Source organism: Onychostoma macrolepis, chromosome 10 (assembly GCF_012432095.1).
Source record: "Onychostoma macrolepis isolate SWU-2019 chromosome 10, ASM1243209v1, whole genome shotgun sequence".
Taxonomy (NCBI): Eukaryota; Metazoa; Chordata; class Actinopteri; order Cypriniformes; family Cyprinidae; genus Onychostoma; species Onychostoma macrolepis.
Window position 1 is genome coordinate 21,904,864 of NC_081164.1, and position 15,734 is coordinate 21,920,597.

The window sequence follows — 15,734 nt, forward strand, 5'->3', positions numbered from 1 at the left end:
ACATGAATGGCAGAATATTCATTTGAGGCTGAACGGTGTGTTTAATACTGACTCCAGCGGTGCTGCATGTGTTCGCTGCTCTTCACCCTGAGCTCAGCTGTGCTGGGAATTATGAGCAGCTCGTAGCACTTCATCAACGTTTTTCTGTCATTAGAGACGTGCTAGACGTGCTCATGACAGAAGGTGCCGCAGGAGCTCTTCATTCAGAAATCCTGCAGAGAAGATGTTCTGCTTCTTCAACACATTTGAACACTGAGTAAGAAACTGAGATGTGTGAACCAGATTTAGGTTCTAGTTTTTTTTTTTTTTTTTGAAGTTGTAAATTATAAAGGTTATTGTTTTACAAGAAAACCATTTCAGCTTTTCTACTTCAAAATTTCACGTTTAATTCACCGTGTTACTTGAGCTTTCATTGTAATGAAAAACATGTCCTGCTCATATATCACTCAAAAATAAATAAATAAATAACAAATATATATATATATTTTAATTAAAAAAAAAATCTTATATGTTTAGATTTTGTTATTTCAGTGTTATTTTAGTATTAATTGTAGTAGATGTATAGTATATACTCTTTATCAATATTTTAAATTAGCTTTTATTTTTATATTTTCAGTTTTCATTCTATTTTGAAGTATTAGTAAGATTTTTACAAATATTTAATATTTTATTTTTTCGATTTTTATTTCACTATTATTTTATAGCATAGATGATATACTGTTATATATATTTATATTAATATTCTGAATTAGTTTGAATATTTCCATCATTTGACACATTTTTGTATTTTATTGTCTATATTGTTATTTTACCATTATTTTATACTATTCAGGTATTTATTAATATCTTGAAATAGATTTTAAAATTTTCAGTTTTAATTTAAAATTTTTAGAAAGATTTTTTCTTACAAATATTTTTTTATTTATGTATTTATATCAGTGGTATTTTAGAATTATCCATATACTATTATAATATTTATGAATATGTTGAATTAGTTTTTCTATTTGTGTTTTCAGTTTTCATTTTAATTTTAGTTGTAGTAATTTTGTTATGTGCGTTTGTCTAGATTTTCTGCAGAAAACATGAGTTGCTATGTGGTTGCTAGGTGGTTGCTGAAAAAAGTCTGTGATCTGAATGAATGAATGAATTGAATATGGAAGTAGTTCAGATCATTTGATGAAGTTCATATGGAGTTCATATTTTCCTCAGGAGAAACATCTGGTTCCTCAGAGAAGCCATTAGGATCTTAAATATATCTGGTGAGAGTTTTCTCTCTCCTGCGGGTTTTTAGCTCTATAGATGATGCTGTTCATCAGCATGATGCTCTTCTCCCGTTTAGAGCAGCTGAATGGATCTGTCAGCTGTTTTCTCATTCATTTCATCATCATTAGAAGTTGTTTTAGACGTTCTCCTGGCGTTTTCTCAAAGCATCAAACATCATCTGCCGCATAACAGATTTCACTGGAATGCGTCTCGTCTCATTTCTCATTTCTCTTCAACAGTTGCGTCTTATTAACCATCAGCCAGATATCAGTCTGAACATCCATCAGATGTGTTTGTGTTTCCAGCCCCGACTCAGGTGCTCTTCTCATTTGACGTGGGGAACGGGCCACTGGAGGTGAAGGTGGAGACGCCGGTGGCTCTGAACGACGAGCGCTGGCATCACGTGAGAGCCGAGAGGAACGTGAAGGAGGCCTCGCTGTATGTGGACCATCATCCCGGTGCCGTTCAGAAAGCCCCTGCTGACGGACACATTCATCTGCAGCTCAACAGCCAGCTGTTTGTAGGTAGGAGAACAATTAACAGATAAATGATGTCTGTTCATCCTGTGTGTGGCTCAGAAGTCACCGCGCTGAAATCATGCTTTGGATGGACATTATTTGTCCCTTTTGTGTGAATCTCACGAAGAACATCTGCAGCTCATATCTCATATTTCAAAATCAAATAGTCAAACAGGACATTTTGCTTAAATAAAAATAAAACATTTTACTAAATACAAATAAAAAAGAAATTTTTGCTTTCAGATATTCTATAGTTTTATAATTTTTTATTTCTAATTCAGTTTTATTGTAGTATTATTTATATACTATTATAATATTTATTAATATTTTAAAAACAGCTTTCATTAAAATGTTATTAATATATTATGATAAAATGAGAAATTTTGCTTACAAATATTTTATATTTTTATTATTATATTTCCTTTTCAGTGTATTTTTAATATTATTTATGTACTATAATAGTATTTAGCAGCATTTTGAATTAACTTTTATTTTTAAATCTTCAGTTTTCGTTTTACTTTTGTCATTTTTATTAGTGTTTGTGTTTTAATATTTACTTAATTTATTTTTATTTCAGCTGTACTTTTAGTAATGTTAGTACTTTAACTTATTTCTGTTAAATTCTAAAAAAAAAATCAATTTCTTTTTTAGGTTTGTTTTTATCTAATATTTATATTTTATTTCAGCTGTATTTCAATAACCAAATTAGTTTTATTTTTAGTTAAAAATAAAACTGCTGTTATATATATTATATTATTATTATATTATATTATATTATTATTTTGTCTGTACATATTTTAAAACTATAAAGTGTTTGCATTTTTATATTATTTTAATGGCAATTAACCACGTTATTATTAGTAGTAGTAGTATTATTTAATAAAGTTATTCATACATCACTGCATTTGTTATACAGCCTTTATGATGATTTTTTTTAAATACAATATTAAGAATAATTAAAAAATAATGAAAATTATAGCAAATGTATAACATCCAGATGCGTCATGACTCATAATATAGGAAATTTGGAAGTAAAATAATGTAATCCTTAAAATAATGTTTTAAATTTTAAATTTTAAATGTCTTTATGCAAAATGTTTTTGTTTTTTTGTTTTCTTTTGGTTATGGGGGGTGAAATATGAGATGAATTGTGAGCAGGTTTCATGAGATTCAGTCCTGTAAAGCGTGCTGGTGTGAATCTGAAGGGCTGAAACAGGTTGTGATGTCTTGACTCTCAATGCGAATGCTTTCTGTGAAGCTGAAGATCTGTTGACCTTGACTGAGCAGCTGGCAAATCTGAAAGGTGTCTGTGTGTTGGAGGAATTCAGCGCGAATAAATTGAAGTTTTCCAGTAAGTGTTGGCAAAGTAGTGTCATTATAGTTCAATCTTTACAGCTCCATCTGCAGCAATTGGATTGGAGGTTCCCATGACTGTTCAAATGCGGCCGTCTGCTCATCTAGCTAAGAAGAACTCCATTTCAGCCCGTTTATAATGCAGGTCTGAGGTCTTCTGGGTAAAATAGATCAGTCATTCGACTCCAGGAGACGCTTTCAGTATTGCGGATATTCTTTTCAGGTCATAACATGAGAAAGAAAGCCATTTTTATCAAGTTATCAGCTTTGATAGGCTGCTGCAGACTCGAATGAGACTCACAGGTCGCTCTTTCAGAGACTTCATGGAGATCTCAGTTATGATTCACCTCAAACATCACGCTCATCACAGATGTTTCAACAGTTCTTTAGGAGAAATACAAAGAAACACATATGCGTCAATAGATGTCATCCAGTACAATATAGTGCTATAAAACTAATGAAGAATTATAGATTTTTTTTAATAGATTTAAGTTGACAATTTGCATTTTGATATTATTTTAATGACTTTAGTAGTTTTAGTTTTAATCAACAGTATCAACACTGTTCTATCTTAAGTTATGTATATATTTTGTGGCCTATTTTAATAGTTTTAGTTTAACCGTTTTAGTTTTTGTTAATGATAACACATTTCTGTTTTAAATGATTATTATTATTTGCATATTTTAATACCATTAAGCTTGTTTGTTTGTTTGTTTGTTTGGGTATTATTTTGATTAATTTAATAGTTTTAGATTTAGTTAACAATAACAACATTGTTCTGAAATGTTTTATATATTTTATTTTGCAAACCACTAAGATTTTTTTTCTTGTGTTTTGCATTGTGATATTATTTTAAAGAATTTAAGAGTTTTAGTTTAATTTTTTATTTTTTAATTAACAATAACAACATTGTTCTATTTTAATTTATTAATATATATTTTGCATGTTTTTATTATTATTGCATTTTTTTCATTTTGTTTCATTTTTTTTTTTTATTTGTTTGCAGTTTGTTATTATTTAATGAATTTAATAGTTTTAGTTTTATTAACAATAACAACATTATTTTATTTTAATTTATTAAAGAGATAGTTCACCCAAAAATGAAAATGTGATGTTTATCTGCTTACCCCCAGGGCATCCAAGATGTAGGTGACTTTGTTTCTTCAGTAGAACACAAACAAGATTTTTAACTCAAACCGTTGCAGTCTGTCAGTCCTATAATGCAAGTCAATGGGCACAGAATCTTTGAGAGAAAAAAACATGCATAGACAAATTCAAATGAAACCTTGCAGCTCGTGACGATACATTGATGTCCTAAGACACGAAACGATCGGTTTGTGCAGAAACTGAACATTATTTATATCATTTTTTACCTCTGATACAGGCAATGTCCGACTCTCCTGAGCTCATCCACAACATCCGGTGTGTGACGCGTCAACGGCTCTGGAACATAGATATATATATATAAATAGATATATACATAGATCCTTACTTATCGCAGCCCATAGAAACCGTCGCTAATGAGGCATCTGTGTATATATATCTATGTGCCAGAGCAGGTTGACGCGCCACGCGCCGGATGTTGTGACAGTCGGACATTGAGGTTTATCAGAGGTAAAAAATGATATAAATACTGTTCAGTTTCTCGCACAAACCGATCGTTTCGTGTCTTAGGACATCAATGTATCGTCACGAGCTGCAAGGTTTCATTTGGATTTGTGCGTGCATGTTTTTTTTTCTCTCAAGAGAGACTGACAGACTACAACGGTTTGAGTTAAAAATCTTTGTTTGTGTTCTACTGAAGAAACAAAGTCACCTACATCTTGGATGCCCTGGGGGTAAGCAGATAAACATCAAATTTTCATTTTTGGGTGAACTATCCCTTTAATATATATTTTCGGCCTGCTTTAGCATTACGATTTTTTTATTATTATTTATTTATTCATTTATTTATTGCATTTTGATATTATTTTAAAGAATTTTATAGTTTTAGTTTTGTATTATTAATTATATATATATATATATTTTTTTTTTGGATCATTAAGGTTTTTTTGCATATTAAATGACAATTAACCACAATTACAATCACAAACTGTAAGTGAATTATAAGTGTATTATAGTTTTTATTTTTTTATTACAGTAGAGAGTAATTTTTTTATTATTTTAATAATTTGAGACATTAGAATCTCATATAAATACTTAAGGAGACTTAAACAAAATTTTCTATTTGCTCTGATTTCTGTCCAAGCGAAAAATCTGAAAAATTAAAGAGACATAATAGCCATCTGTTTCCTGTAGGGTTGGTAACACGTTTGCATTTGTCTCCTTTTTCATCACTTGCATGTCAAAACTTCTAATAGTTTTAACAGCATTTCCAACTTTCGGTTGAACATTTCACAGATGATTATATGGCACAGCTGGCACAGTGAGGTGTTCGCTCAAACGAATTAGCACTAAACTGCTGAACACTAATATATGCAGAGCACATTATTTCTGTATTTATAGCTCGTCATCTGCAGGAACAGAATGCAAAAAAACACAGTATTCTTCCCAAAGCAGTTACCATATAAAGGACAAAACTGCTGTGAAAGACTGACAGATTCAGCACATCACAGGAGGAAAAAGGGTCAGCAATCGTTTGTTTTGAACGAACGGCTTGGGTTCGCTAAACGAAACATCCCACCACGACTCAAAGCCTTGACAGCATGCGAGAAGGTTACGCTGTCTGTGCGATAAAAGCCGTCTTTGCTGTCATTTAATGGCTTTTGTGCTATTCTCCGAGTCTGTACAGCTGTGTGTTTTCAGAGTAGACTGTGCTTGCGTCTTCAGGAGGAACGGCGTCCAGACAGAAGGGCTTCCTGGGCTGCATTCGCTCGCTGAAGCTCAACGGGAAGACTCTGGATCTAGAGGAGCGGGCGGAGATCACGCCCGGAGTGACGCCCGGATGTCCCGGACACTGCAGCAGCTACGGCGGCCTGTGCCAGAATCACGGCAGCTGCATGGAGAATCACAGCGGCTTCACCTGCGACTGCAGCCTCTCGCCCTTCACCGGCACCTTCTGCCATAGAGGTACTGAAGCTCAGCAGGGTCACCCTGAAAATAGGGCTAGACAGTGCATTGATACCAGTATTCATCAAAATAAATACAATATCAATAATGACAATAATATCTCCACAGCTGCGCTTCATGAGTGTTTCACTATTTTATTTGATAAACGCCTTGTAAAATACACTGAAACTAAAAGGTCTTTGCACAAATGTTTTACTCTTAAAAAACAAATTTTATATATTATTTTACTTTATGTTTTTATTTATTTATACTTATTCATTTAATTTTGTTTGTAATTTTAAGTTCATTTAATATTTAGATTTTATTTCATTTCAATTACCCAAAAGTTTTAGTTCTGTTTTAGTTCACTGTTCTGTTTGGTTCCTTGGTAAATGTGGTTCCTTGTTGTTGTTGTTTTGTTTGTTTGTTTGTTTGTTTGTTTGTTTGTTTGTTTGTTTTTGCCCTTAAAATATCTATCTATCTATCTATCTACAAAAATGATAATAAACTACATCTCCAGAGCTGCACTTTACGAACATTTCATTTGTTTAAAACTAAGGTAAAATACACAAACTCAAATATTCACATTGATATAAAAACAACAAATGTCTTTTATTTTCGTGTTTAGTATTATTTATATACTATTACAGTATTTATTAATATTTTTAATTTGCTTATTTTATTTTGTTTAATTTATTTGGCAAAAATGACTTTTAATAGTTTTCCAGATCTGCACTTCATGAGCATTTTACAATTTAATTTGCTAAAAACTGCTGTAAATCATAAAATGTACTGACACCCAAAAGTCTTGGTTTAACTTGAAGAAAATATGACGGAAATATCTTACTATACTATTCTATAGTACTTTATTTTGACACACAAAAAAATAGTGTATTATAAAAATGTTTTGTTGTAAATTGCTATATTGCTCTATTTATTGCTATGTTTTCATTTGATTGCATTTTAAAACATTGATTAAATTATTAAATTTTTATGAATTCACTTCATTAGGCAAGATTTTTGGATGATAAATTATATTAAATCATTTAAACACAGTTCCGTAAAAAATCAAATGGATTTCATGGATCCATTATCTTATTTTAAAAGTGAAAGTAAAGTGACGTGTGGCCAAGTATGGTGATCCATCAGGGCTGCTGCTACCCAAATGGGTGCCCTAAGCAAAATTGTATTGTTGTGCCCCCTCCCCCATATATTATGGATGTAAAAAAAAAATTATAATCTGTCAGGGTTCTGTCACTTCGGTCTAGTTTATTCGTGGTTTTGTGACAGAGCTCTGACACTCCCTTCTTGTCTTGTTTTCTGGCTTTCTCGTCTGCGTGCTCTGTTTCATGTTGGAGCGTGGTGTTCGGATCCCGGCACTCCTGTCTTGTTCAGGCTCAGTTCTGGTTTTCGTGTCGGGGTTCGGACACTCACGCTCCAGGTTGGTCTTGCTGTGGGAGCGTGCGGTCTCGAGTTCGCTCAAGTGTGTGTTGTGTTTTGTTCGGCACGCGGTTCGGGTTTGGTCGCGTTTTTTCGTTGTCTTGTTCTGTGTTGCACGCAGCTTGTGTTTTTTCACTGGCTGCATGCTTCCATGTTTGTCAAGTTTTGTGTGAACACGCGGCTTATGAGTCTCCTCATTAGCTGCGTGTTCATGTCCTGTTTTGCACATGGCTAGTGATTTTGTTTTGCTGGCCATGTGCTTGTGTACCCTACGGGGTAGTTTTACTACGATAAAACCATGGTTAATTTTTGTAAGGTTTCAGGGTTGTGATGTCCACATGTTTTGAAGATAAAGGCTGTAGCATTTCTATCTCAAAAAGGTAGCCAATAATTAAAGATTAATTGGATATTTAAATTAGCCTAAATGTTTGGTCGATATTAAAGGACTTGATCGTTCTGTAAGTGTATTACCAGGCCTTTGGCTCCCTTTACAGGCATTTGCAACAATATGTAATGTAAATATCAAAATTTTTTATTTTGTATTATATTATGTAGGCCTGTTTTAACAGTGTTTTTCAATGAAACCATATAATTATTAATTAACCAATCATTATTGCCTCATTGTTTTTATATAATGCATTTTAAGTCATTTTAAAGGCTGTTGTTGGCTTAGGTCTGTTTTTATAACCGCAAAAATTATTATCTTAATACGTCTTCGTAAACTATTATTTGAAGTAACAAAACCATGGTTAATTTGTGGTTGCCATCCATGGGTACAAGAACCATGATTTTTGGTTTTATTCGTAGTAAAACCGTGGCTAGTTTTCGTAAGGGAACATGAAAAGTCAGAGAGAATATTATATGCGTTGTAGGTGTTTAAATTATTACCGACATTAAAACACGTTATTAACGTCAACAGCCAAATAAGTTTCACAGGATTATGAATGTAGGCTACCTAAAAGTGATGCACGGGCTTCATCTTTTCTTTTCTTTTTTTCGGATTGCTGATGTCTTTTCACGGGCATAGCTGTCCATCAATTATGATCATTTGCTTTCAGCCATCTGCGTCCACCGTAAAACACATTTTTATAATTATATATATGTTAATGTTTTTTGTTTATGTATATATGTTCATTTTAATACTATTATGGAACTCTGCGTATAGGGAGCAGCGGTACTGTGATCCATACTCGGAATTTGTGCTCTGCATTTAACCCATCCAAGTGCACACACAGACACAGACACACACAGACACACCTGGAGCAGTGGGCAGCCAATGGTGCGGCATCCAGGGAGCAGTTGGGGGTTCGGTGCCTTGCTCAAGGGTCTCATCTCAGTCGTGGTATTGAAGGTGGAGAGAGCGCTGGTTATTCACTCCCTCCACCGACAATTCCTGCCGGACCTGAGACTCGAACCCGCAACCTTCGGGTTACAAGTCCGACTCACTATCCATTAGGCCACAACTGCCCCCCTTCTGTGGTCTAACAAACATGTAAAATGTATTTATTCCCTTATTAATAGTAAATGTTGATATAAAATGATGCAGAAAAAAATATTTGATCATATTTTTGTCCATATTGCTCAGCCCTACCTGCAAGTCAGTATGACACAATGATCTTACACCAGGATATGATAGTTATGCATATCCATTATCTTAATCCCATTGCGTTTAATCTCTCTTTCAGACGTTTCTGCCTTCTTCAAACCTGGAACGTCAGTCACGTACACGTTCAAAGAGCCTTACGAGCTGAACAGGAACATCAGTGCTCAGTCGTCCTCCATCTACTCGGATTTAACGCTGAGAGGAGAGAACATTTCGCTGAGCTTGAGGACGAGCCAAGCGCCGGCGCTGCTGCTTTACGTCAGCTCATACTACAGAGAGTTCCTCGCTGTCCTGCTCAACAGAAACGGTCTGAAACGCTCTGATCCTCCTCTCTAAGCACATTCACGTGGATTAACTTGAGTCTGGGGAATCTCTGAACACACCAGCCACACTAAATTACTTCCTATATTGTCTGAAATCCGGCAAGAGACAGGGAAAGCCGTGAAAGAAATGGCCTGTCGCATGCCGACGGGGGATATATTCCCTCGTGAGACTGCCACGCATTCATGAGCGCGTGTAAACATGCGTCTGTGATCTCACGCGCCAGAAAAGCCGATTCAAGCTCTGCATGCCCGATTCTCTGAGCTAAATTTTCTCAGAAGCTCTCGTAATTTAAAAAGTTGCTCGACTTTCATTCAAAACACCAGCCTGACATCAGAGACACTTCTTCTCTCGGTTTCCTGCGCTGTAAATCTGTCATGGCAAGGGAAATTATATTTTAGTCAAGTTGCACGTTTGCAGAATTACATGTGATGAGAAACAGGCTGAGAGCCATGAAATAATGCAATAAACACACAAGATCTCTTTATATTGCTCTTTTACACAAATCATACAGTGTAGGGCGATTAAAAGATTCTTTTGAGACTCATGAAGTTTGATCTGAATCACTATCCTAAACAAACGTGAGGCAGTAAGACCTTTGTAAAATAATGTTTTAGCCACAAAATAATGCAAAGACTGTAAAAATACAAGACATCTTTCTATTGCATCTTTGCAGAACATCTTTACAGCATGACAAGTTGACTCTTGTGAGCCAGTTCTTTTAATAAATCATGCAAAAACACTCATGAAGTTTGATTTGAATCACTGTGCCCTGACCAAGGGTCATGCAATAAAAATATTTGTCCCAATGTTATGCTTTAATTGGATCTAGACAAATATTAATTGTTGCTGGAAACGTATTGCATCATGTCTGGTTAGAACCAGAGTTGGTGTTGTTAATTAAGACTAAATCTAAAACTATTAAAAATTGTTTTCTTATTTCTTGTTTAAAAAATTGTTGAAATAGAGCTGTAATAAACTAAATCATATATAGCAGATCAAAAACAAAAAGTTAAAAACTATATATATATATACATATAGAATATAAATAATTCTAAAATAAGTTACTACACAACATAATGCACGGATACTTGTTGAGCTTTTTGGAATGGATGTTCATATACAGACACTGTGTAGTTTTTTTATATAAATATTATTTTAATTACCAAACAAGAAGGTATGTTTAATATATAGTCTTGTTTTATTTAGCTTGCTGTTAGGGTCCCCCGCCACCGCAGCAGCAGAATTCAGTAGGAATCTGTGGATCTGGCTCATCACGACACACTGGGTTTGCACAGAGAGGAAGAGGCAGGCAGCGTGTGGAGTTAATACCTGCTAGTGCAATTAAGCAGAACGTCCAAAACAGCCTCCAGAACCCCACCAGCCGCTCTGACAGCTTCCTTTTCCTGTTGCATGTGATTTTTATTTATTTCTCAGTGTCCATAAGCATTAATTAACAGGACAGTTCACCTAAAAATTGCAAGCAAAAGCAACTGATCCATTAGTGCAGAAACAAACATGCCAGCAGCCACATAGCATCACGCTATGTTTGTCACGTGCAAAACGCACTTATGTTTACTTGACAACATGTTAAAAAGTAGTTTTAGCTTTGTAAAAAATGATGAAGATATGTACGCACGCAAAAATGAGTTTTTAATTTATTTCCACGTCTTGTTTTGTTTCATAGAGGATAAAGTTTTAATCCTCTTAAGATGAAGCTTTGTAGTTGCGAAACACATTGGCTTCTGTCGCATGTTGATGTTCCTGTTGAGGTTTACTGCGGCTAAACGGTGACTTTTTACGGTATAAAAGCCTGTTGAGAAATCCAATGCTCTTTGTTCTAAAGGACATTTGGACATCAAGTACAAACTCCAGCACAACAGAGACGCAGAGGTTTTCCGAGCCAGCGGCAGGAATCTGGCCAACGGGCAGCTGCACCGCGTGAGCGTCCAGAGACTGGCGGACATGCTCAGTATTCAGGTACTGAGACGCCTCTCATTCTGCATTAAAGCAGGGTGCTGTTAAATGCACACAAAATGGGGAGGGGGGTGCTTGAGAAGGGGTTAAAGGGACATTCTGCCCATTCTCTACATACAGCATCTCTGAGATGATGTTGATTTCCACGGGAAATGTGTTTGCAAAAACACACTGACTCAAACTGGCAACACTGCAAATTTAAAACGTTTAAGGCAAGATACTACAGGCAGAAGCATCAGTTTTCAAGCTGTTTTGCTTCTAATTGTCAGCTTTCAGACCAGTGTTATTTTAGTACCATTGAGATACTATTATAGTTTTTGAGGTAACACTTTACAGTAAGGTCTCATTTGTTAACATTAGTTACTGCATGATCTAACAATGAACAATACATTTTTACAGCATTTATTAACCTTTGCTAGTGTTAGTTAATCAAAATGTTCATCTTCGTGTTAGTTGGCAGTGCATTTAACAGATACAACTTTCAATCTTAATAATGTATTAGTAAATGTTGAACTTAAACTGTTTAATAAATGCTGTATAAGTATTACTAATGTTAACAAATTAAACTTTATTGTAAAGTGTTACCATTTTTCTTAATATTTTTAATTAGTATTTATTTGTATTTATTTAATTTGAATTAGTTTAAGTTAATGTTTTAGTTGTTTTTCATTATTTTATTAGTTTTTGTTGTTTTTAAATGTGTATGTAATTTTTATAAATTATATTTTATATTATATATAATGAATTGTCATTTTATTTTGTAATGTATATAACAAATTCTTACAGCTTATATATAATATATATTTGAATTATTTTAGTATGTCAAGTTAAATGTTGCTTTGGCAACTTACTGAAATAAAACAAGTTTATGTTTATTATATTTTATTCTATTTCAGTAATCATATTTTATTTCAGGTAAGGTTTTAGTTTTCAATTTAACTATAATAACCCTGCTACAGACAAGTGGAAAAATGCACATTTAAGTGTTTGTTTAATAGCACTCGATCTATTTGCGTCTGTAGATTTCAATTGCAATATATATCTTTAAAACGAGTTTGTTTTTCCACTTCAGTAGTACTTACATGCACCAATTTTTACAGTTTTATTCATATCTATATTCTGAAGGTTTTTACTTATGGCTTTGTTCATTTATCATTCACACTTATTTTTTATAACATGTTAATCCTAAAAACATTGTGAAATGTGTTGTTTTTTGTTGTTGTTGTTGTTTTTTCTGCCTTTTGACTATTTTCTGATTTATGGCTTGATTAAAAAGAGAAATCCAAAATCCCCTCTGTGAAAACCTTGAACTCTAATATATCAACAAAATTAAACAAGAATTTTGACTTTATCCAGTGCTCCGATTTATTCAAATTAGTGCATATTTATTTAGATAATGCATCATTTGCATATTTAACATTTCAGAAAACATAATACTGAATACAAAATAATTGTCTTAATATACGATGAGTAATCACCTGGGGAAAGTATGGTGATGTCTATTATTAAAATTGTACCCTGTTAACCTGTAGTGTCTTGCCTTAAACGGCTGTAGCAAAGAAGTAAGTCTTTAAATAAATTGATCGTTTCCAGGAATATTCCTTTAAACCCTTTCTGAAAGGCTACAACATGCATCAAAATATTAAACAGAACACCCTTGTCAAGCCATGCATATATTGATGAATTTGAAATCAAGTTTTTGATCACATGGAGAATTTGATATTGAGTGTCCAGGTGAAATATCAATTGGTCTGATGCATGACACATGCTGGTCAATAACAGTCAATCGGCTGATCACGGCGGACAGCCGCTCTGTCGATGACCAAACCAATTAGTCTGAACCTCTGCAGTAAGCACACTTTGAATGCAAACACATGGCAGGACCGAAGTGCTTTCTCTGGTGTTGAACCAAAGAGCAGCTGCAGTCTGACAGCGTGCAGTAACATGTTTTAAAATTGCTTTGAAGATAAGTTTTAATTAAAACGCTTGCAGATGAATATGTCCTTGCTATGAACAAACATGATGCTGCCAAGCTTTTTCGGTCCTCTTTCATAAAATGTTAACTGTCTTCTTACATCTTTTGTAGGTCGATCAGCATGCGAAGGAATATTTCAATCTAACATCGGACACTGAATTCAACGCCATCAAATCGATTGTCTTGGGAAAAGTGATCGGTGAGTAAAATCATTGTAAACAGTCAGCTGGAGATTTCCACAGAAAAACTGAGTGCTTGGATTTCTATATACATTTTCTGTTTATGCTCAGCTCGAATATTTGTATTTGAACTTCTAATTTTGAAACTATTCAAAACAAATGTAATTGACTGCTCATATGGCGATGATTTTTGAAGCAAAATTTCCTTTATGTTTATTATATTTTATTCTATTTCAGTAATCATATTTTATTTCAAGTAACATAAATATTTTTTATGGTTTTAATTTTCAGTTTAACTACAATAACTCTGCTTGTTCAGACAAGTGGAAAAATGCACATTTAAGTGTTTGTTTAATAGCACTCAATCTATTTGCGTCTGTAGATTTCAATTGCAATATATAAGCTTACATTATTCATAATAAATTAGCAAAAACCGTGCTCATTTGAGGAGCAGTTCTAATCTATTTTGAACCTCACCAGAGTGTTTTTGCATTAAGGAGGAAATGTCTCTGAATCACAGTCGAGTTCTGACCTCAATGACGTGCAGATGGACAGTTAAGTGGCCATTATTATATTTATTTTAGGGGTTTTGTAAGCATCACAGATGCTGAAATGTCTGGAGGAAGCAGAAGCATCAGGAGCTTGTTTGTGCAGTCAGGCGAACTCTTCAATCTGAGTGAACAGAGTTTAGTTTGTCCTATTTACTTCAGATAAGACTAATATTGACTTTACATGTTATTATTGTCGTCTGGGAGGACAGCAAATGGGTCAGTTTGATTTTTTTATGTCTATAAATAGGACCCGCAGCAGCTTTCTAGCCATAAAACCTGAATAGATGAATAAAACATTCAGTTAATAAATAATACAGCAGAAGTTTGAAAATACGAAGCTTGCAGGGTGAATCTCATGAAGAAAATTTGTATTTAAAAAGTCTATTATTAGAATTTTGCTTATTTTTGCATTGTGACTTTTTTCATTACAATTAAGCATTATTTGCAACTAAATTCATATTATTTCAATGCAAAATATTTAGCGTGGGTGTGTGTGTGAAGTTCATTTGCAAAAACAGATAACTCCATTTTTATTTATTTTGAGAAATCATGTTCTTTTTATTGTGTATTCCAAGTAATATCAATATCAAACTGCAGTTGGATTGTTTTGATTAACAATGAAAATAATAATAGTAATAATAACTTAAACAAATACAGGTAACTTACAAAATTAAATGTTTGTTTTATAGCAAAAGCAGATAACTCCACATTTCATGTTTCAGAGTTAAACAAACGCACTCGTTTAATCTTTGTGATGTCCTCAGATGACAATGTAGACACCTGACAAACATTGTTGTTGTGATCATAGACTCTATGGTTGTGATTACACGCAATACAGGGAGCAACTTTTCCCTCACCATTGTAACGCGCTGCTTTTGCAAGGTTCCGCAAAAAAGTTTCAGCATTTATTTTCCTTTTGTGCACTGAAGAAGATAGCACAGGTTTATCATTCCTCGATCACTTTTAGTCAGCTTTCACGAAACTCCTCTCGTCTTTTCAAAGTGACTAGCAGCCTTGTGACCTGACCTAAATACAGCACACTGATTCACTAAAACGGACTTATCAGCTTCTGTTCACAAACAACAAGGGCGCTTGTTAGCTTCAGCAGTAAAACCCGAATGCTTTGAAAATGATTTGGTTCAGATCACGCTGTATGTGGAGAATAATGCACGGCTCATATATATGTGTGTGTGTGTGTGTGTGTATGTATATATATATATATATATATATATATACACATTTTTCCCATAAGGTACAGTTGTTAGCAAATAGCATTGTAATATTTTATGCCTTTATTTTTTTCTGATTTTAATGATCATTTTTGTTCAGGAATAGTTTTTGAACTGCATGACAAAAAAATCACAATGGTCATAATTTTATTTATTTTTTATCTATTTATTTTTTTGCACAAATGTAACCCTGGAGCACAAAACCAGTCTTATGTCGCTGAGGTATATTTGTAGCAATAGCCAAAAATACATTGTATGGATCAAAATAATTGATTTT

The 15,734-nt window shown here is 33.8% G+C and overlaps 1 protein-coding gene across 6 annotated transcripts in view; it reads left to right on the plus strand.

Moving 5' to 3' along the window:
- The window catches only part of cntnap3 (contactin associated protein family member 3), a 173,341-nt gene that overhangs the window by 147,741 nt on the left and 9,866 nt on the right, over positions 1-15,734 (plus strand). For 4 of the 6 annotated variants that reach the window (XM_058788619.1, XM_058788622.1, XM_058788620.1 and 1 more), the window contains 5 exons: positions 1,569-1,787; positions 5,964-6,203; positions 9,308-9,532; positions 11,393-11,526; positions 13,610-13,697. In XM_058788619.1, coding sequence (XP_058644602.1) covers positions 1,569-1,787; positions 5,964-6,203; positions 9,308-9,532; positions 11,393-11,526; positions 13,610-13,697 — 906 coding nt within the window. Of the gene's footprint in view, positions 1-1,568; positions 1,788-5,963; positions 6,204-9,307; positions 9,533-10,755; positions 10,962-11,392; positions 11,527-13,609; positions 13,698-15,734 lie in introns of those variants that run through there. The other 2 variants (XR_009273044.1, XM_058788623.1) reach the window with 2 other exon arrangements.